General features: G+C 50.3%; 1 protein-coding gene and 1 pseudogene across 1 annotated transcript; both read right to left on the minus strand.

Annotated features, from left to right (window-relative positions):
* Positions 1–12763: 12763 nt before the first annotated feature.
* On the minus strand, positions 12764–13684 carry LOC148591461 (olfactory receptor 14C36-like). The gene has a single exon (XM_088537522.1). The coding sequence runs from the start codon at positions 13682–13684 to the stop codon at positions 12764–12766; it is 921 nt and encodes a 306-aa protein (XP_088393648.1).
* A 5592-nt stretch (positions 13685–19276) lies between these two features.
* LOC148591462 (olfactory receptor 14A16-like) lies at positions 19277–20212 on the minus strand (annotated as a pseudogene).
* Between the last annotated feature and the right edge of the window lie 708 nt (positions 20213–20920).

Raw genomic sequence — 20920 nt, forward strand, 5'->3', positions numbered from 1 at the left:
AAATGATCATGCCAAAGTCTAGTGTACTAAAACACAACAACGAATAAAGGCGGAAAGTATAGCAAATGATTTTTTGCTTCAATTCTTTCTTTTAATTTCTTTCTAGATTTGTTTATAAACAAATTTTCTAAACTTTTCTTTTATCATCAGGCCTATACCTGTAAGGTTTCCTTGTCCCACTCAGAGCTCAGCGCTCAGAAAAGCCCCCTGCCCACAGCTGTCCCTGCCACCCCTCACTCTCTGCACAGAGCCCGTCACTCCTGGAGGTGTCGTCCTCCCTCGACTGGTGCAGGAAGTTGGGGACTAGCTTCAAGGAAATGCTCTGTTTTGGCAGGGCCAACTTTGCACAAACTAAATCTACCCCAGTTAAAGCAAAGGCCATGGCCAGGAAGAAATGAGCCCTCCCCAGAAGAGCTTCTAGCTCTCCCCTCATCCCGGCTCCCCTTCGACACCATCCTTGTGCTCTCCATGTTGGTGCCATCCCTGCTGCCTGCCTCTCCCTTCAGCCCCACTGCTCACCTCGCTCCCGCTCTCCTGCAAGCCTGAGAGCCCGTCTGTGCACTGGGAGCAGGCGTTCACCTGCCGCTCCTTGTCCATGTTCAGGATCCTCTCGTGGGGACCTGACAGTGGCACCAAGGAGAGCTGCTCCCTCCTGATGGAGCTGCTCTCCTCAGAGTGGGGAGCCTGGAGCCTTGGCCCCCAACAAGGGCATGGTCACCATGGGGACCACCCCCTCACAATGGCCTTATGGGCATGAAGCCACTGCCATCACAAAGCCCTGGTGGTTTCTATGGGGAGCCTATCATCATGCCCTAGTGCAGACCATGGAGATCTATCATGATGTCTTCATGGAGACGATGGAGACCCCATCACAACGTCTTTGTGAAGACTATGGGGATCCCACCACAATGTCGTGGTGGAGACCATGGAGACCCCATTGCAAAGCCCTGGGGGAGACCATGCAGACCCCATAACGATGTCTTGGTGGAGACGATGAGGACCACGTCACGATGCCCTGGTGGATACGTCATCTTGGTAGAGACCATGGAGACCCCGTCATGATGCCTTTGTGGGAACTATGGAAACCCCTCATGATGCCCTGGTGGAGACCATGGAGAGAGACCCCATCACAGTGTTTTGGGGAAGAGCATGGCAACCTCATCATGGTGCTTTCGTGGAGATCCATAGCAGAGATCTACACAAGGCCACTGCTCTTGCTCTGCCTACCAATCCTCATCCCTACAATCCTGACTGAATCTCTGTCCATCCCTAAGCAGAGCTCCATGCATCCCACTGCTCTCCCCAGAGTTTCCTTTGTCTACATCTCCTGCACATATCCCTGCCATCCCAGGCCATCAATTCCTCACTCTTGCTGGAGTCTTCTTCTGCCCGGACTCACTCCCTGTTTGTCCCTTAGCCAGCTGGTTGGTGACCATCAGTTCGGCAGATGGGAACAGTCTCCTTCCAAATGAATTGTGATAACCTGCAGCCTTGCGGCCTTGCTGTGGCCTAAGCTCCAGGTCCTCCTCCAGCCCCTGCAAAAAAAAAAAAAAAAAAAAAAAAGCGGGGAGGGGAGGAAGGGAGGGGAAAAAAAGTCCTTTGCTCTTTGTCCTCTCCACTTTCAGCTTATCTTAAGCTGGTGTGAGGGTACAATAAAGCAATATGAATTAGGGTATCTGAAATGCAGAATTAAACCATGAATCCTTAGGACATGTTTCCCCTTGTTGCATGAGTGCATGCCCAGATGTGCAGGGATGCTGCTGCTGGAGGCATGTTCTGTGCATCACTGTGCCAGAGCAAAGGCCACCCCAAGGACACTGAGTGAAGACTCCAATGACTGTAGACTCCAAAGCCCATGGAGAGTCCAGCAGGTTGTGAGGATGCTCCAGAAGTGCCTTTGCCCACTCTGGCCCATGTACAGCACCAGCAGCCCCTTTGCTGGCCCCCTGAGTCCACAAAGCAGGGTAAGGAGATAACGAAGGGATGCCAGGCACCCAAGGGCCATGCCAGTGCCATAGGGACCATGGGTGTGCGTGTGCAGGGCTTGTAGGTGGGCACATGGACCACTTGTGACTATCACAGCCGCCTAGCCTGCGGGACAGGGCAGGATGGCAGATTTCTTGAAGCAATCTCTGGGAAAGCACACGTGCTACTGCAGAAGTCCCTAGGCCTGGGTAGCCAGCGGTCCATCCACACTGAGGGCCTCATTAGCCCAGTCCCTGTTCATATCATCTGGCGGAGTGAGCAGAAATTCAGGGGAGAAGAACTAGAAGGGTATGAGAGTTCAGAGACCAGAGCACAGAGCTCAGTGTGATGTGTCTATTTTTGCTGCACGCTGCGTGCAGGCAGGATGGATTTTCCCTACAGTCAGTGTTGGAATTCATTTATTAGTGTAGAGGTAGGAAACCCAGCATAACCTGGGCCCTTGCCCAGCAAGCACTGCAGTGGGACATCGTTTTCCTACAGGTGCCCTACTGTACCTGTTCCTGTCCCCACTGCTAACGCTTTCCTGTTTTCTTTCTGTAGAGAGAACTCTGTGGACAGTTTTTGTGTGAAATCCTTCAGACCCTCAAGCTCTCCTGATCACACTCCTACCTCAGCCATGTTAGGCATCTTATTATTAGTGCCAGTTTAATGTTTGATTGTTTCATTTTCACAGTGTTATCCTATGAGCAGTCTTATCCTATGAGCAGATCTTTGCTGTTGTGCTGAGAGCAGGGCCAGCACAAAGCCTTTTCCATGTATCTCCTGCACCTGCCCGCTGTCTGCCTTTCTCTTAGCACTGGCATCTTTGCCTACCTGAGGTCCCCTATGTCCCCTCTCCTGCTCTGGATCTGGTAGTGGCTGTTCTGTACACGGTGGTGCCTCCAACAGGGAACCCCCCTCATCTACGGCACGAGGAACAAGGCGCTCAAGGAGGCTGAGGAAAATAATTTCACAGATATTTTTCGGCCTTGGGAAATTGCCATTGCTCTCTAAAACATGACTCCCTCAGCATCCCATACCAATGCTGAACATTGTTTCTTCACTATTTTCTCTAATATTTATATTACTTTTTAAATATTTTTCCCTTCATTTTTTATTAATGGAAGGAGTATTTTATATCCTGTTGCTACCCAAACTGTTGCATATCTTCCACCTTCACTGAGACTTCTCTGTTGCATCTGGTGTCCAAACTCCAGAAACCTCACAGCCTGTTTACATGCTGGTCTTTGCCTTTCCAGTGAATGTTAGGGGGATTCAAGAGCCTTCCAACCTGTTCTGCCAGTAAGAACCAGGGCCTATGATCCACGGACTTTGTCATGTTGCTTAAAGATGTCATCCACGCCATCAGCCTGACTGCATGGTCTGTAGCTCCCAGCATGATGTCACCCTTCATCTGATGCTCACCCACAAGCACATACCCAAACCTTGTCCATGCCACGGAAGCACTTTGTACATCCGAGCTGCCCCTCCACACAAAGGACCTGCCCCCTCCTCCTCTTCCCTCACAGCCTCCCCTGAAGAGCTTTTACCCCAGCAGCGCAGGCCTCCAGTTGTGTGAGTGGTGATAATGCATCTCAGTTATTGCAATGATGTTGAGGTCCTGTGACAGCTTGTGCTTCTGTCTCCATGCCAGGCTACAGGCATTTGCAGATATTTGGGCTGCAAAATATCAGGATGTGGCACAGAAGACAGATTGGTCCTGGTGAAACCTGTTACCAAGAACCAAGGACACTGTGTGCAATGGCCCCATTGAGAGCAGAGCAATGCATGGAGAGCAGGGGTCAATGCAATGGTGAGAGGAGGTTCCCACTAGGAGAGTCAAGGCTGCAGTGCCCAAGACCAGGGAGAAACAGAGCTGGCCTGTGAGGGAACGACCGGAGAGGGGTTTGTTGCCGGAGCTGATTTGCAGCACCTTGGGGCCTGGGACAGAGGTGAGCCCATGTCCAGGCAGGAGAAGGTGCCCCTGAAGATGTCCTTGGGCTTGAGCCAACTGTGATCCACCAATCCTAGGGTCATCATTAGCCCCATCATGTTTTCCAGGGTGCAAAGGGGTTGTGTGGGAACAAAGTGAGAAGCTCTTAGGAGAGCAGAGACCAGACCAGACCCCTTGGTGTGAGGTGCCTCTCCCACTTATGAAGCACGCTCAGCTGCAGGAGGGATTGGACATGGTTTGCCATAGATCCCAGGCTGTGCCTCCTAGAGGAGACATCTGGTTATGCTGGAGAAGCCAGACATCTGTCTTGGCCCTGCAGCCTATTTCTATGTCACTGAATTGTATGAACTTTTTGCACTGTAATGATCCACCAGGGTCTCTACATTATACTGCACTGTATTATGGTGCTCGCATAGTTCCCCCTTCTTGCCCCTTTCTGGGTGTCCTGTCTATTAGGGGCTTCATAACTAGGGCCTTCCAGAGTGGGACACTTCCAACTTTCATAGCTAGTCATCCTATGATGAAACAGATGGCAATTTTGGAATCCTTTTTTCTCCATTCATTAGGAAAGGACAACAAGTGTGATTCTTTTAGGTTACTTCATGCACATTTCCCAGGAGGAGGGAGCACAAGGGACAGAGAAATTGGTGAGTTCAGCTGTTCCTCTGCTCCTGAGCAGGGCCAGGCTCCTGGGACGGAGGCAGCTCGTGGCAGCCTGGCAGCACTGCCCAGAGACAGCCGAGTGCGGGAGCAGCTCCTGTGCCAAGAGCAGCAGGGCTGCGGGCACTGCCTGCTGCTGCGGACAGCAGAGGAGAGAAGGCAGTGAGAGGGGAACGGCAGTGTGGAGCGGGAGCAGAGCTCATTGTGGGGGAAATCTTCACAGCCCTTGAAACAGTGAGTCTCTGTCTGCAGGGCAATGCTGCTGAGGCTCCTGGAGGGGGTTTCTGCACCCCAGCCAAACCATGGCTCATAGGATTTTTAATGGTCTCTCTCCTGGAGTAAGCAGGACATAGCAGGAGGAGGAGATGCTTCAGGGCAGGGATTCCCTGACACATGGTCAAAGGATCAGGGTATGCTTCTCTTGGCTATGCCACTTGAACAAAGGGCTGTGAAGGCAGGGAGTGCACCAAGGTCTGCCTGGGGCTGTGATTCAGAGCAGTGTCCCTGTACCTCATGGTGCTGTTTGCCCAGGGCAGTGACTCTGCCACCTGTGAGGGTCAGCACAGCCTCTCCAGGGAGCTCCCTGTGGTGCTGTGGGGAGAAGCTTTGGGTGGGAAGAGAGATCCCTGGCAGGGCAGGTTCTTTCTGCCTTTGAGAGGGGCTGCAGGGGTCAGGTTCTGCTCACAGCTTCAGCACTTGCGCAGGACATGTCTGAGGGGTCCTTTCAAGAGGAAAAGCAAGAGAAGAGCTCCTTGAAGGAGAAGGAGCTTTCCTTCAGGTCTCTGCACTTTCACTTTCCTAATTTTGACAGGGAGAATGAAGGAACAAGTTTTCTGTTTTGGCAATGAGCTGGGAGTCGTAAACCTTCCCTCTGAGAGATTAGTAGGTCTGTGAGAAACGTCAGTGAGCTGCTTCATCCCCACTTTAGTCTAAAAGCAGCATCAGCATCTTCTTTGCAGCATCCTAGAACTTTATGTGATCTGCTCATTCCAACCTGCAACCGCAGAGCTGCCCCTGGACATTGCCCAGAGGTTTCTGTAGGGCAGAACTGAGCACCCAGAGGGTGACATGGGATCTTTGAGCAGTGACAGGGACAAGACACTGGGACAGAGAAAGAGCTGCCAGCAGGGACAGCTCCAGGCAGCAGAGAAGGGCAGGGAAGGAGAAGGAACTGCAGGGCATGGGACTCTGCTGAACTCTGCAGCCAGAGCTGTGGCAGAGGAGAGGGGCATCTCCTTGGTGCCTCCCCACCAAGGGGCTGAGAGGGGCAGTGCTGCAATGTCCCCCTCTGCAAGGTGCCATACCCTGCAGGTAAAGTGAAGGTTTTCCAGAATGCCTCTCTGTCCCTCTCCTTGCCTCCCTTGGCAACAGGGTCATGGAGTTGCTCCTTAATCCTTCTCCTGTCCATGCTGCTCCTGTTCTTGCTCTCTGCTTCCTGCGGTTGGGAAGATCCAGCTGCAGTTCAGGCACCAAAGCTACAAGTAGTGGAAAAGAGGGATTTCCAAGGGAGTGAGGTCTCCACAGCCCCATTCTGTCCTGTGGAGCTCCGGGAAATGCAGTACAGGGAACTAAGTTGACTGTCCCTTAAGGAAAGTCCTTCTTAAATCCTCACAGTCATTTAGCTGTTACCCTGTGGTGTCCTGCAGGCTGCCACCTGCCCTCCAGAAAGCCTCTGCTGTCTCATGGCTTATATGTGGTATCTCAGCGACCCATGGGGAACCTATGCAAATACTGACAGAAAAGGGTCGTATGTGTTGTTTGCTAGAAGGGGAGTGTGGAGACCTCCCTCAGGTGCATGTAGAAAGCGTGAGAAGGTCCGAGATGGGCACTCTGAAACCAAACTCAGCTCTCAGCAGGGGCTGCTCTCTTTTTAGAGTAACATCATTTTCTAGCTAGAAGAGGCATGAGCCTCAGAGATCTGGGAATGAGATGAATAGATAAGAAAACATCATTAATTTGTTTATTTTCCTTTTGAGAGTGTCTCCTAACTTGTCTCTGTCTGTTTTTCCCTTGGTGAGTTTCCCATATGTATGGGGATGAAATGTCCAACAGCAGCTCCGTCAATGAGTTCCTCCTCCTGCCATTCTCAGACAGGCGGGAGCTGCAGCTCTTGCATTTCTCGCTCTTCCTGGCCATCTACCTGGCTGCCCTCCTGGCAAACGGCCTCATCATCACAGCCGTAGCCTGCGACCACCGCCTCCACACCCCCATGTACTTCTTCCTCCTCAACCTCTCCCTCCTTGACCTTGGATCCATCTCTACAACCATCCCCAAATCCATGCACAATTCCCTGATGGGCACCAGAGCCATTTCCTACTTCGGATGTGTTGGGCAGATCTTAAGTTTTACTATTTTCATATCAGCAGAGTTTTATCTCCTCACAGTCATGGCCTATGACCGCTATGTTGCCATCTGCAGACCCCTGCACTACGGGACCCTGCTGGACAGCAGAGCCTGTGTCAGAATGGCCGAAGCTGCCTGGGCCAGTGGCTTTCTCAATGCTCTCCTGGAAACTGAGAACACATTTACTCTACCCCTCTGCCAAGGCAATGTGGTGGAGCAGTTCTTCTGTGAGACCCCTAAGATCCTCAAGCTCTCCTGCTCACACTCCTACCTCAGGGAAGCTGGGATTATCGTGGTTAGTGCCTGTTTAGCCTTTGGGTGTTTTGTTTTCATTGTGGTGTCCTATGTGCAGATCTTCAGAGCTGTGCTGAGGATCCCGTCAGAGCAGGGTCGGCACAAAGCCTTTTCCATGTGCCTCCCACACCTGGCCGTGGTCTCCCTGTTTGTCAGCACTGGTCTATTTGCCTACCTGAAGCCTCCCTCCATCTCCTCCCCATTTCTGGATGTGGTGCTGGCCGTTCTATACTCGGTGGTGCCTCCAGCAGTGAACCCCCTCATCTACAGCATGAGGAACAAGGAGCTCAAGGATGCCATTAGGAAAGTGATTCCATGGACCTTTTTAAGCAGTGGTAATTTTTCCATATCTCTCCACAAATGACTCTTTCTGTATCCCGTAACTGGATTGAGCATTGTTTCTTCATGTTATTTTTATTATGGCTTTTATTAGTGATAATAATTGTTTCCGTGTTCCTACACAACTACTTGTATTCATTCCCCTTTTTACGGTGTCTGCTCTGTCTCACCTGATACCTTAAATTGTGTCAAATACTGCACAAGGACTGGCTCCCTAACACTAATCTGTTACCAGGTTACTGGTTATTACAGTTAGAACTGTTTATAAACTGTTTATTACAGTTATCGCTGTAATAAAGTAATTTCTATCAGAGTAGTGCATGAAAGCTGGGCTTTTCCTCCAAAGCTGGTGTCAAGAATAGGCCCAAGGACTTCCATCCCTCAAGGGTCTGCTGCACAGGGTTCTCCACGAGTTCAGCAACACAGAGCTCAGAATCATATGATCATTATCTTTCATAGACCAAGGGCTGGTTTGGGAATTCACCTATCAGAGTCCAAGGATAGTGGAGACGCTGAATGTTCATGGATTTACACATGCACAGCTCTCCTACGTATTAAGGCACAGTGTCAGGCGGCTGTTCTCATGGAGGGGAAGCTGGCGGTGTCAGGAGAGCACAGATATCCTCCTGGGACAGCTTATGCCTGGGATGGCCTGTGAGTAGAGCCTCATAAAGGGAGAGCTCCTCAAAGATGGAGTTTCTTAGAGGTAAAGCACTGGGTATTCGCAGGCAAAAGAGGACTCTGCAGTCTCAGGAGAGGCAGTGAGGACTCAATGTCAGGAAGAAGGGAGAACGGAGAGCCCTCTGGGTCACCATCTATCAAATACCAGGGGCAGGATGTATAGGCACAACTGGACACAACGAGCACCCTTGGAAATGCTCTGCAGTCCAGGTGCCCTGGACTGTGCAGTCATCTGCAGTTCCGCTGGAGGGATTAGAGGTTGTGATACCCATTTGGTTGGGTCTGACTCCTACCCCTGGTCACAGGGCCAGTGAAATGTCACCCTTAGCCACTTTATTCCCCCCTCTCCCCCCTCCACATCCTTCCCAGCTCTGGATCTGTCTGTACTGGCCATTCTGTACTCAGTGGTGCCTCCAGCACTGAACCCCCTTGTCTACAGCATGAGGAACAAGGAGCTCAAGGAGGCACCGAGGAAACTTCCTCAATGGGTACAATGTCAGTGCCTAAACCTGTCCTGTGTGCAGTCACTTGTCATTCCCATGTACTTGGCATGAAACATGTGCTCTTCATTTATTTCTTTCTTAATTCTTACTCTTACCTTCCTGATAAAATAATAATAAATAATCATTTAAAATACAATACAACAATATGGCAGGAACAAAAGGCAGACTAGGGAAAATACAGGCCTGCTGCTAAATGGGCCAAAAGCCCTGGTGGGAGAGGACACAGAAAAGACCACCTTTGCACTAGAGAGTTGTTCTGCTTTGTTCTTTACACCACAGGATGTAGAGAGGAGGAATCTGTGACCTGATTAACAAACATCGCATGAAAACCAGGAAAACCTCTTCAGAGCTGGCTGGAAACGCTTATGGCTCCCTCCAGCTGATCTTGATTTGTGTGTGAGCACCTGCAGAAAGCAGCACCAGACCAGAAGTACAGCTGCCTTCAGAAATACTGTGGCCTGCAAGGCTGAAAATCAGAGGCCAACCTTCCTGGGAGCTGCAATGGGCATCTGCAAAGAACACGGTGTTTTGCCAATTGACTGGGACACATGGGGCTATGGAAAGAACCAGACACCACTGGAAAGAATGGTTTATTTCACTATTAATATTAAGGCAGTACAGAATGATACATTTAATAAAATAAGCTTATTACACACTCGGTTTTAGCAACAGACAAAATAAGCAAGGTAATGCACCTAACCATTACTATATGAGAAAGGGAATAGTGATTAAAAGATACATCACCAATTGCCTAAATATGCCATCATATGCCATCATCATCCAGATCCGCAGTCTCTGGGGAGTCCCTGTTGCGATGAGGAATTGGAGAACTTTCCCGGCAACTGGGAGGTCTTACGTGGTGCATCCACCCATGAGGTCTCCAACATCGCGGCAAGAGTGTCCATCTTTTATAGAGCCAAATCAGCAAATGATGATAACTTGCGTTTGGTTTGTGAGCGGTTACAGAGTTAGATTGAGAGGGCTAGAGGGTTTAGTATTAGAAGTTTTAGGGTGAGAGGGTTAGAAAACTTAGGGTTAGGGTTAGAGGGAAGGAGGATTAGCTGTAGAGAGGAGCATTTGGGGAAGAGTGTTTGGGGGTAGAGTTAGAAGTTTGAAAGGCTCGAGAGTTTAGGGTTAGAGGATTTAGGACTAGGGTGTTTAGGGTTAGCAGGTTAGAGTTTGCGGGTTTAGGGTTTAGGGTCAGTGTTAGAGGGTTTAGGGTTAGAGTTGGAGGGGATAGAGGTTATAGCGTAAAAGAGTTAGAGGATTAGGGGTTAGTTTTAGAGGGTTTAGAGTTTACTATTAGAGAGTTAGAGGGTTTAGAGGGTTTAGGTTTAGGGTACACGGTTTAGGGCTAGGTGTTTCAGCGTTAGAGGGTTGGGGGTTAGTGTTAGAGAGTTTAGGGTTAGGGTTAGAGGGTTTAGGGTTAGAGAGTTAGGGTTAGAAGGTTATGGGTCAGGGTTGGGGGGCTGGGGGCTAGCTTGTTAGGGTTAGAGAGTTAGGGGTTAGGGGGGTTGAGGATTTAGGGTTTGAAGATTTAGGGCTAGAGGATTAAGGGTTAGAGGGTTTAGGGTGACGGTTAGAGGGTTAGGGGTTTGGGCTAGGTTTAGAGAGTTTCGGGTTGACTGTTAGAGGGTTACGGTTTAGAGGTAGGGTTAGGATTAGAGTGTTTAGCGTTAGAGGGTGAGTGGGTTTGGGGTTAGCGTTTGGGGGTTTAGGGTTTGGAGAGTTTAGTCTTAGGGTTTGGGGGTTAGGGTGTTATGGTTAGTTGGGGTTTTAGGTTTGTGCTTAGGTTAGAAACAGGTTAGGGGTTAGAGGTTAGGGTTAGGGTTTTAGGGTTGTAGATTAGGATTAGGGTTAGGCCAGAGGAGAGTTGTGTGATAGCACAGATATGAAGGGAGGTCACCGCTTTGCAGCATGTGCAAGGACACGTCTCTCCTCCCTGCCTAGCTCTTCTATCTCCACGGCAGTGACCTGCTGAGCTCCCAGTGACACGATCTGAGGTCACAGTGAGATGTGCGTCATCACAAGGAGGTCTCCCTGGTGCCAGAGTGGTGCCCTCCCTGCCCTGTGTGGCCCAGGCTCTGCTGGGCACTGCTCATGTGCTCCCCAGTGTTGCCCTTTGGAGTCACATCCCAGAGCCAGGAGGAGCAGAGAGGTGTCTCTTCATGTCCTGGAAAGCAGTCACCTCATTTCCCCGCAGATATTTCCCAAAACCTGCTGATAATCCTTCAGGAATATCTCCAGATGATGCCAAAGACTGAAAAATGTCTCAAAGAGAGCCCTGGAGAGGACACTTCTGCACTCCTGCACTGTCACATCTCTTCTCCAGGCAGTCCAGTGAGGGAATTTAGGGCTTCAGGGTGGTCCAAGACAGGATCAAAGTCATGGGGGATGAAACAGCACAAAGTATGGCCACAGGTCGGTATATTTTGGGGAGCTTCAAATCTTATTTCTGCGGTCAGTGACTCTTTCAGTAACAGCAGGATGTAGGACTGTACAGGACAGGACACAACCTTCCTCCTACAGGCACCAAGGGAGGATCTCTGTTTTTAAAACTCCCCAGCAGGGTTTCTTACACTGTGATGCTTAAGATAGACATGAGACAGCAGAAAAGAGTAAATTGCAATGGCAAAAGCTGTGAGAAATTCTGGAAAGTATGACTTTTTTTTTCAATGATTGCATTGAAGATACTCTAGAGACTTCCTTAAAATATTGTTTTAACAGGAGTGTAGTCAATTTATTCAAAGTTGGCCACACCAAAGCAGAGCATTTCCTGTGCACCTGGATTTAAAGATCTGCCTTCTGGTTACTCCATGGTGGACCATCCCTCATTTTGTAAGGCTCCACTCACAGCCCTCACCTGGGCTGTGGAGATCCCCTAAGCTCTCCTGGGGATCTCCTGGAGATTCTCCTCCAGAAGGATAGAGGACAAATCACATCAGCACTGTCACCTGTAAGACCACCTGCTGCAGGTGATTCAGAAACAATTTCCCATCTCCATTGGCACTTGCCACTGAGAGATGAACTCTGAGTGCTGCCCTCGGTCCCTAGGAGATCACACAGATCAAACATCCTTGGAGCTCGTCCCCTAGAGCCTATGGAGTTCACAAGCAGAACACGAGACCCCTTTGAGATCCATCTGTGAAGAAAGGCCACACTTGAGGCAAATCACAGGGAAGATGCTCTTTTATTATAGTAAATGTTCTTGTGTAGGCCAGGTTTGGCATATGGGTGCCCAGGCCCTAGTCCTGCCTGACATCACAGAAATGTACCAGGAAACACCATGTTACAAGAGCACTTAGGGCAAGTAGGCACATGAGAGCACAGCAGGACAGTGTGAAAATGAGGAGAAGAGCCTTGAAAAGAGGAAAAAAAAAAAAGTCCTGCTGCTGTTGGTGGACATGTAGCCAGAAAAACTGCGGGCCCTTTGAAGGGTGTAACAAGGAAATGCCTTGCAGTGTGGGGATGGCCCTAAGCAGCAGAGCTCTGTCTCCACATGCTGCATCCAGCCTCTCCTCCACTCATGCCCCACTTGGACTTTTGGAGCAGTGTAGAGGGAAGGGACCAATGTAGGGCGACACATGACTATGACCTCCATAGGGAGAGCAGGTAAAATTACCCCCTGGTTGTGGCTAGGGGAGCCGAGTTCTCCTAATGGACACAGGAGCCATGGTCTCACCCTGTCTGTGCTCGTGTGAGCCTGACTCTGTGGCCCTGAGCTCCAGTGCTGGAAGAGACACTGCAAAGGGAAACTCTCCTCATTGCATGGGAGACATCGGAGGTTGCTTAGTGGGGCTCAGAGTTTATCCCCTCTTTGGTGGTGAAGGGGGAAGCCTGGCGTCCTGCTCCAACATGGTCCCTGTGGCAGATTCCAACGAGACATTCCTGTGGAGAAATGGCATGAACCAGACTATATATTTTTCCTTTATTGGAATATAAGAGAAAAAAAAGCAAGCAAGAAAAAAATGAACAACACTTATCCTTAATGCCAAAGCCCCTAGGACAGATCTTGTTGCTGGCACTAGACCCGCTGGATGAGTTTCCTTAGGGAATTCTTGAGCTCCTCGTTCCTTAGGCTGTAGATGAGGGGGTTCAGAATTGGAGGCACAAGCGAGTATAGAACAGCCAGCACCAGATCCAAAGATGGCGAGGAGATGGAGGGGGGCTTCAGGTAGGCAAACAGAGCAGTGCTGACAAACAGGGAGACCACGGCCAGGTGCGGGAGGCACATGGAAAAGGCTTTGTGCTGGCCCTGCTCAGAGGGGATCCTCAGCACAGCTCTGAAGATCTGCACATAGGACACCACAATGAAAACAAAACACCCAAAGCCTAAACAGACGCTAACCACAATAATCCCAACTTCCCTGAGGTAGTAATCTGAGCAGGAGAGCTTGAGGATCTGGGGGATCTCACAGAAGAACTGCTCCACCACATTGCCTTGGCAGAGGGGTAGGGAAAATGTGTTCCCAGTGTCCAGGAGAGCATTGAGGAAACCACTGGCCCAGGCAGCCACTGCCATTTTAACAGAAGCTCTGCTGCCCAGCAGGGTCTCATAGTGCAGGGGTCTGCAGATGGCCATGTAGCGGTCATAGCCCATAACTGTGAGGAGAAAAAACTCTCCTCCAAACAAGAAGACCATGAAAAATATCTGGGCAGCACATTCTGAATAGGAAATGGCCCTGGTGTTCCACAGGGAATTGGCCATGATTTTGGGAATAGTTGTGGAGATAGAGCCCAGGTCGAGGAGGGAGAGGTTGAGGAGGAAGAAGTACATGGGGGTGTGGAGGCGGTGTTCGCAGGCTACGGCTGTGATGATGAGGCCGTTGGCCAGGAGGGCAGCCAGGTAGATGGCCAGGAAGAGCGAGAAGTGCAAGAGCTGCAGCTCCCGCCTGTCTGAGAACAGCATGAGCAGGAACTCGCTGAAGGAGCTGCTGTTGGACATTAGTTCCTTCGGGGCCCAGGAGTCCTGTCCAAGGAAGGAAAGAAAGCCAAAAGTTAAGGAAGGCTTTTCTGAGCCAAACCATTTCACTTTCTCAAGGAACTCCCCACATTTCCTCTCTCCCTTATTTCGTCTCCCTTTCTGGTGCTCCACTTTGAACTGGCTGAGTGTGCCAAGTTCAGCAGGGACTCCTCTCCATAGCTCCGGAGGAGTTGTTTTTGCTTTGCTGCAGGTGGAAATAGATGCACTAGTCTTTGAGTGGTATTTGTGGAGATGCCTTGGAATGGCATATTGCATTGCTTGCAATGGACTTAGTCCAGATACCAGGTGGGAATATTCTCCATTCACCACCATGAGAGCTGAATACAGCCCTCACACCAGTTGTATCTGAAGGAGAAGAGCTCTGTGAGGGATTCACCCCCATCACTCTTGCCCTCCTCAACAGAGATATTTGTATCTGAGTCTGCCACACCAGATCTCACTCCAGCAATGGGGAAAAACAGTCAAAAGGAAACAAGGATAGACCTTACCCTTTCTACATGTCAAGATGTCTAGAGATAGACCTTGTCCTCATGCCTGTTTTAACCCTGCACCCTTATTCCAGGCACTGCAAAGAAAAGGAGTAGCTTTGATGCACACAAGCTGCAGGAGACGATGTCCACCCCTTCTATGGAAGGGCTCTTCAACATTTGGAAATCAAGTCTTCTCTGCAAAAGGATAAGTGGAGGAGTCTGTTGATAAAGTGCCTACTCACTGTCGGAACATTCTTTGATAGAGCAGAAATCTTTGGTGCTTCAATCATTCTCAGCATAAACCCTTGTGCATTCCAAAAGGAAAAAAAAAAAAAAAAAAAAAACTTGTTAGGACTTTGTCATGGGACCTGCTTCATCACTGAGCCTTGCCCCTCACTGTCATGTACTCGCACCTCACTCAGATGAAGGACAACGACACTCACAAGTGAGCCCAGTTCTCCCTGCAGAAACCTCCCAGGAGCAGGACACTGTCCAGGGGCACCTCCATGTCTGCAGGTGCTAAGGAGCAGCTTAGATAGACCCTGATGCAGCAGCCCAGGGGAAGCTGGTGCTGTCTATGAACTAAGGGATGGCTGAGGGGACATTCAGATGTCCCTGGCAGACTCTTTGGCTGCTCCTTGAATCTCTTAATGAGTCTCAGTCTCTTGTCCAAATTTGACAATTTTGTTTCCATTTTCCTCTTAGCAAGTGGAAGGAAATTCTAAGCACCATCTCATTGGCTTCCCTTCCAGGAAATGCCTGCCTTGCCTTTCCTTTTGCAAAATGTTCCCTGAAATGTGCTCACAGCTAGACCTGTGAGCAGACCTGACCCCTGCAGCACCTCCCAGCAGGAGAAGGAGCCTGTCCTGGTAGGGGATAATCCTCCCACCCAGAACTTCTCCCCTCAGTGCTGTGGGGAGCTCCCTGGGCAGGCTGAGCGCTGACCTTCACAGGCGACACAGTCACTGCTGCGGGCACACAGCACCTTTGGGTGCAAAGACCCTGCTCTGAAGGGCAGACCTCTCACACTGTCTGCACACCCGAGCTTCACATCACTGCTGTTTCTGTTGGGTAAGGCAGCAGGATGCCCTGCTCATAGGTGGTATGTTAGAGAATCCCTGCTCTGAAGCAGCTCCTCTTCCTCTGCACTGCAAAAGCCAGAAGAAAGAAGAGAAAAATGCTGCCACCCATGGAGTGTGATGGGTTCTTATGTCCCCTTCAGGAAGCTCCGTACCATTGTCCTGTAAGCAAAAACTCACCATGTCAAGAGCTGTGAAGGTCTCCTCTTTTCCCCCACTCCACACTGCCGCTTCCCCTCTCGCTGCCTTCTCTCCTCTGCTGTCCGCAGCAGCAGGCAGTGCCCGCAGCCCTGCTGCTCTTGGCACAGGAGCTGCTCCTGCACTCGGCTGTCTCTGGGCAGTGCTGCCAGGCTGCCACGAGCTGCCTCCGTCCCAGGAGCCTGGCCCCGCTCAGGAGCAGAGGAACAGCTGAACTCACCAATTTCTCTGTCCCTCGTGCTCCCTCCTCCTGGGAAATGTGCACTGTAGTCAACTAAAATAATCCCTGATTATCCCTCTCTAAACACTAGGAAAGACTGGTGTCAGCACTGTAGTTTGTTTCATCAGAGCATGGTTACTTGGAAGAGCTGAAAATGTCCCACTCAGGAAGCCCCTCTTCCCAACTCTTAGCTAGGCAAGATAAATGAACACAAGAATAGAGCTCACTTTCCCAGTGTTCAGGTATTGGTTGATGTCACCCAGTTTGGGATTCTCAGGCTGGTTTAGAAGACCCTGGGCTGCCACGGTATTCTGTGGTGAGCTCCACAGAAACACACAGCAGGTGGGATTCCCCTTGCCCAAGCTGAAGTGAGCACAGCAGGGATGCCTGGATGGGAGGTCCTGCTCTATGCTCCCAATCACTGGTCATTCAGGGTGGGTGTCAGCTGCACACACACAAACCCTTGGTGACACTGGAAGGGTCAGAGGTGGTTGAAGGCATGTGCCAGTGTCTGATTGCCGTGATCACCACATCTACTTTCTTCTAGAGCATGTGTTGGGACCGGGTAGGGAATTGCTTTGGTCCACCAAAATGTTATCAGATGCCCACTGCTACCAGAGCTCTACTCACTAGGAAGCTGAGACACAAGCAGATGCTGACATGGAAACAATTCATCTCATTCTGTTCAGGCACTTGATTCACTGACACAGAAATAGGCCATGCTGGATGCCTGGGTGTCCAGCACAGCCACGTGTCTCTAGCAGATACACCCTGTGACCTACGGGGTAAACGTGTCCCTTTCAAGTGGTTTTGGGCACTCAGGTTTCTTAACAGTGCCCACATGTCTGGATCCCACCACTGTCCTTCAGCCAACTCCTAACAGTCTGCAGCCAAGCTTATTTCATCAATGAGAGAGGCACATCACACCAAGGTCTCTGCACCCTTCAAACCTTCTAGCTCTCCCTCTCTTGAAACTCTTCACACCCCTGGATGGCATGAATGGGACTTGGGCCAATGATGACCTCAGGCTGTGAACTAAGGCCAAGGGACTTCTTCGCTGACATCTTGTCCTTCCTGGAGATTGGTTCACCTCTGTCACAGGTCCCAAGGTAAAGGCCGCTCCTGCCATTCTTTCTGCACAGCCCAGCTCTGTTTCTCCCAAGGCCTCCCCTCCTCCCAGCCTGGGTGAGAATGACGGTGCTAGGGCTGGGGCTGGAGGAAAAATACTTAACTTTGATAACGCTCAGCAGAGGCCACCAACAAAGGAAGATTGTAACACCCAGATCTCTGAGGAAGAACAGAAAGCACATAGCAGTTACATGTTATCCAAACAAACAAAGAAGATGGAGAAACAAGAACTGCTGTTCAGGCTGCCTTGCTGCCAGCCTAACTACAAAATGCTGTCTAAGGATGTTTGAAGGCCGAAGTCACTGTGAGAATGAGAAGAATAAGGAAAGCGGGACCACCACACTGAGGAATGAGACCCCCTTCCGGAATGTGCACGTGCACAGTCTTAGAAGGATTCTATAACAGGAAGGTGGAGATTTCCCCGCCCCGGGCAGCCTCCTGGCATGTACTGGCCTTACGTGACAGGACACCCTGGGAATAAAACATGAGGGCAGACTCCAGTGGGATGGAGACTCCCAACATCGAGGTGAACATTGTCCTGAGCAGGTCCCTGGAGTGCAGGTTGTCCTCTCCACAGCTCTGCCCTCCCCAGGCCTTGCAGAGGCTGTCCCTCGTCAGGCGCTCCATAGCAGACACCCACCACGAGGCCACCCTGTTGCTCTGCCCCCCGTCCTCACCCCTGTGCTCTCGATTGCCTCTTGGTTCACCCCAAGGCAGAGCTCCCTACATCCCACTGCTCTCTCCCTGCCCTTCTCTTTCCCACATTGCCCCGTGGCTATTCCTTGCCATCCCAGGCCATCACTTCCTCACTCTTTTTGGAGTCATTCTCCTGACTTAGTTGCTCACACTTTGAGGCTCTCACCAGCGTGGGTTTTACAACCCATTAGCTCCATGTGGCGCCAACCCCCAATCAGCCACCAGGAAGAGACAAAACACTTGGGACTCTTGTGCTAAGATTCCCGACATGGGCTTGTTTCTGCCCACACTCATTTACCACCCCCGACCTTCCTGCCCTGTGGGTGCAGCCTTGAGTGGAAAGATTGGAGAAGGGAGTTAATACCATTTATTAGTTGCAATTAATATGTAACCTATTGACTTTTATTTAAGAAAAAGGAGGGAGACAGCAATGAGCAGCAGAGGGAAGAGAAAACCATTATGTAGGGAAATGTTTGCAACCTGGTTCAAACACAGGGAGTAAATCATTTCCTTCCAGGACTTGAACACTGACAATCACTTAAAAAGTGAAGCAGTTCTGACCTCTTGGGGAAAAAAAAGGGAGGGGGAGCAGGGAAGGGGAAAGAAATATATTTTAAATGCAAATCCATTCCCATCAAAATAAATTCTAATTCAGCACATCCTAGATAGACTCAAGGTAGTAAAAAGCACAAAGGGCAGCACCTGGGTCTCCTGTGTGCCCTGCAGGACTGTGCCCCATCCTGAGCAATAGAAACAGAGAAAAGTGACTAAGCGCATGGGGACAACCTGACCTCCCTTTGCACATTTGGGTTTAAACCATTTTCGCACTAAATAGTAATAATTTATGAGATGCTTTGTGGCTTAAAGGTAAATATGGTGCAAACATCTACAGAAGAGCTGGTGAGGAGCCCACGGGCAGCACAGCACATGGCAGGAGCCCAGCGTCTCCCTGACCCAACTGCCTCCAGGGCCAGGCAGACACATCCCATTTGTCAGCAACATCTGGCTGCTTCCTGGGCAGCGGCTCCCCCATCCTGGCACAGCTGGGAGAAGGAAGTTGTTCAGATAGATAAAAGGGGCCCTTGGGTTGCACAGGGGTGTCCCGCTTGGGTGCCCGGCCCCTGTGTGCAGCATCCTCCTGCAGAGATCCCCGCACACCTCCCTGGGCTCCCCATGGCTCCTGCAGGGCAAGTCTGCTATTAAATCTACCCTGTTTAACCCTGCACGAGCTCTGGGTCTCTTTCCGCCAGTATCCAACTGCTCGTCTGCCTTGTGATCACTGATACAAACACCCACACCGTGTTTTTTTATGACACTGTTTTAACAAATCCTTGCTCCATTTAATTCCCACTACATAACTCACTGCTGTTCTAAGGACCCTGGAAGCTGGAAGCACAAAGATGGCTGCACTCACCCATATAGGTTTTTTTCTCTAAGAGGATAGACAACACATTTCTTTAGTCCTTAAACTTTAAGGACTACTGTGTTTTCTATCAAACCAGACTATGGTTCTCTATTGAAGGTGGCATAAACAACTCTCCCCTGTACTCACAGGGTCCCCACTGTGGGCATCTGTCACCAGCCATATCAAACATGAGACAGTCCCAGGCAGAGGCTGCTTTGACCATTCAGCACCAGGAGAAAAACTGGGCAACCACAAATAAGAGCTGAATCCAGATCTCATTCCCTAAGACATCACCCCAGGATCTCATTGCTGTCAGCCCATGGAGAGTCCTGGAATGAATGAAGGGGGAGAAGCTGTTTATTGCTGCTTAACAAGTAGCTATTGGAATAGTTTCTTCAGTGCCTGCTTGAGCTCCTTGTTCCTCAGGCTATAGATGAGAGGGTTCAGTGCTGGAGGCACCACTGAGTATAAAATGGCCAGCACCAGATGCAGAGCTGGGGAGGAGATGGAGGGGGGCTTCAAGTAGGCAAACGTGCCAGTGCTGATGAACAAGGAGACCACGACCAGGTGCGGGATGCACATGGAAAAGGCTTTGTGCCGGCCCTGCTTGGAGGGGATCCTCAGCACAGCTCTGAAGATCTGCACGTAGGACACCACAATGAAAACAAAACACCCCAAAACTAAACAAATGGCAAGAATAATAACTCCAATGTCTCTGAGGGAGGCATCTGCGCAGGAGAGCTTGAGGATGTGGGGGATCTCACAGAAGAACTGCTCCACCACATTGCCTTGGCAGAGAGGAATGGAAAATGTATTAGCAGTGTGCAGGAGAGCACAGAGAAAATTAGATGCCCAGACAGCGGCTGTCATTTTGACACAAGCTCTGTTGTCCATGAGGATTCCATAGTGTAGGGGTCTGCAGATGGCAACATAGCGGTCATAGGCCATGACTGTGAGAAGGGAAAACTCTGCTGAAATGAAAAAGTTAAAAGTTAAGACCTGTGCAGCACATCCCAAGTAGGAAATGGCCCTCGTGTCCCAGAAGGAATTGGCCATGGATTTGGGGACAGTGGTGGAGATGGAGCCAAGGTCAAGGAGAGAGAGGTTGAGGAGGAAGAAGTACATGGGGGTGTGGAGGTGGTGGTCGCAGGCTACGGCTGTGATGATGAGGCCGTTGGCCAGGAGGGCAGCCAGGTAGATGCCCAGGAAGAGCGAGAAGTGCAAGAGCTGCAGCTCCCGCGTGTCTGCAAATGGCAGGAGGAGGAACTCGTTGAGGGAGCTGCTGTTGGACATTAGCTCCCTGCAGTTATGTGGGCCTGTCCAAGGAACAGAAAACAATGAAAAGTTAGGAGGGACTTTACAAGAAACAAAATTTCAAAGTCATTTCTTTTATGACACCACCCACCACTGCCTCTCTTTAATAAGAGTGTCTTAGTGCAGTTCCTTTGCTTGAGCTCCATTTTCACTGGCTGTGTGTGCTGTGAGGAGCAGAGACCTCAACTCGAGAGCTGTCTGTGCTGAACAGTAGTGGGAAGTGGAGAACGGAGGCCACACTTTTGGATGTTTTACCTTTTCTGGCAGGTGAGATCCATTCAAGTTGTAGATGAGCTTTTCAGCATCTTTACTCCCAAGTAAGCAAAGAGGTTTGAGGAACAGTAATTTTTAGTTTCTTTGAGATGTCCTTGTCACTCCTCGGGAGTGTTCCCCAAAGGACAAATCCTTCACATTTCAACTCTGAGTCCTTAGAGGAATGCATCCACAGTCACTTATGTGCAGAGTCGGGACATCTCGTTTGTCTGTTATGTTTCGTTCCCAGATGTCCTGTGCAATGGTCTCCTTGAGCTAGAGTGTCATCATGCTCATATGGTGCCCTGAAAGGAGACAGGCCCTGCTGAGAGCAGAGCAGTGCAGTTTCTAAGTGCCCATCTCCACCTTTCTCACCTTGTCTCCATACAGCTAAGGGAGGGCTCCACACTCCTGGCCAAAGACACACAGGGCCCA

The sequence above is a fragment of the Tinamus guttatus genome, unplaced genomic scaffold (genome assembly GCF_059628265.1).
Source record: "Tinamus guttatus ecotype Peru unplaced genomic scaffold, ASM5962826v1 Tinamus_guttatus_pri_ptg000804l, whole genome shotgun sequence".
Taxonomy (NCBI): Eukaryota; Metazoa; Chordata; class Aves; order Tinamiformes; family Tinamidae; genus Tinamus; species Tinamus guttatus.

Excerpts from the sequence above, each read along its gene's own strand:
- LOC148591461 (XM_088537522.1), bottom strand. The coding sequence starts at position 13,684 with ATGTCCAACAGCAGCTCCTTCAGCGAGTTCCTGCTCATGCTGTTCTCA.